This window comes from Emiliania huxleyi, assembly GCF_000372725.1.
Source record: "Emiliania huxleyi CCMP1516 chromosome Unknown EMIHUscaffold_16, whole genome shotgun sequence".
In the NCBI taxonomy this organism is placed as follows: Eukaryota; Haptophyta; order Isochrysidales; family Noelaerhabdaceae; genus Emiliania; species Emiliania huxleyi.
In genome coordinates, this window is record NW_005200982.1 from 757,419 (window position 1) to 758,772 (window position 1,354).

The 1,354-nt window shown below is 65.1% G+C and overlaps 1 protein-coding gene across 1 annotated transcript; it reads right to left on the bottom strand.

Annotated features, from left to right (window-relative positions):
• Positions 1–154: 154 nt before the first annotated feature.
• EMIHUDRAFT_202477 (hypothetical protein) lies at positions 155–977 on the bottom strand (the record flags this gene model as incomplete). Its single annotated transcript, XM_005785600.1, has 2 exons — positions 155–227; positions 637–977. The coding sequence occupies 2 exons, from the start codon at positions 975–977 to the stop codon at positions 155–157; spliced, it is 414 nt and encodes a 137-aa protein (XP_005785657.1).
• Positions 978–1,354: the final 377 nt, after the last annotated feature.

A 1,354-nucleotide genomic window follows, 5' to 3' on the forward strand; every position in this document is an offset into this window, starting at 1 on the left:
TTTGGCGCGCTGGACTGTTTGTAAATTAGACACGGCGTTTTATTTAACCGTGCTTCCATGGGGAGCGTGGTTGTGACGAGAGAGCTCGCGGAGAGCTTTTACATGGTGTGTTTAACGTCGTGTGGCTCCCAGGGGTTGCCCGGTTACACGGGACTCAGCCATGTGTCGCTGTGTTGTTGAGTTGGGTTCGCGTTGACGGTTCTTTGCGGCTGTGCGTCGCAGACGCCCTGTTCGTGGACCTCCTTTGAGACACGGTGTCTTCCCGATCACGATGGTACGCACAAGCCGAAGATAGGTCCGAAATGGACGCACGTTGTGTCGGGGGGGCAGCAGGCTGTAGGCTCCGCCGGTGGCTTGATGCCAGCGCATTGGCCAAAGGGTTTGGTGGGACAGGCGGGCGGTGCTGACGGCGGCGGCGGCGGCGGCGGAGAAGGCGGAGACGGCTCCTCTGGAATCGGCGACGGAGAGGGCTCCACCTCTGGCTGCTCCTGGGGGGGGGCAGGGGAGGGCGGCGGCGGCGGAGAAGGGGAGGGCGGTGGCGGAGGAGGTATCGGAGGCGGCGCAGGCAGGCCCATGGCTGGAGGCCGGGGCGAAGGCGACGGGCGAGAGTCGCTCGGCTGGAGGCTGTAGGAGTACCCATCCACGACTTCAGGCTCCTCGGCGTCCGCTGTGAGGTTGGCCTCAAGGCCTGGCTCGTCACTCTCGACGGCGAAGCCCTGCGGCACCCTGACCGCCTCCCGCCCGTCCGACGCTCTTGGTGCATCCGCCGTGCGAGCGAACAGTGAGAGGACTGCTGAAATGTCAGAGGACCGCGCCGCAATGTCAGTCGCGGCCATCGCGAGGACGGCGGCGAGGCCAAGAAACAGCACCATTGACGCGGCGCAGCGTCTCGGGGGTTTGCAACGCCCCATTCTGGACGCAGCGTCGTCCCTGATGAGGCCGTAGCGGCCGGATGGAGGCGCGTCGAAGCCAAGCATGGCTCGCTAGTTCGTCGTGGATGGACGTCGTTGCGCGTCGGCTTTTACAACAATGATAAGAAAGAAGAGCTATTGACATAGGGGCGCTCGAGGCGTACGCCGCGTCGGCGGCAGGGGCCAGAGTGATTCGGCGAGACCGGCACTTCTTCGCGAACCAAACGCACCACGACGTGGTGAGGGCTTTTCTCCAGAGGGTGAGACCGGGGCCGGACCCGCGGACGGGGTTTGTGGACATCGAATTTGAACACGGGAGACGCACGGACGCCTTGGTGGCGGCGGGTTGGCTCTCCGGGGGGAGGGAGTACGCTACAACCCCTTCGGCGGACCCCTTCCGGCTCCCGAGACCCATCCGAAGCACCGCGCTGGCGCGCTTTGGC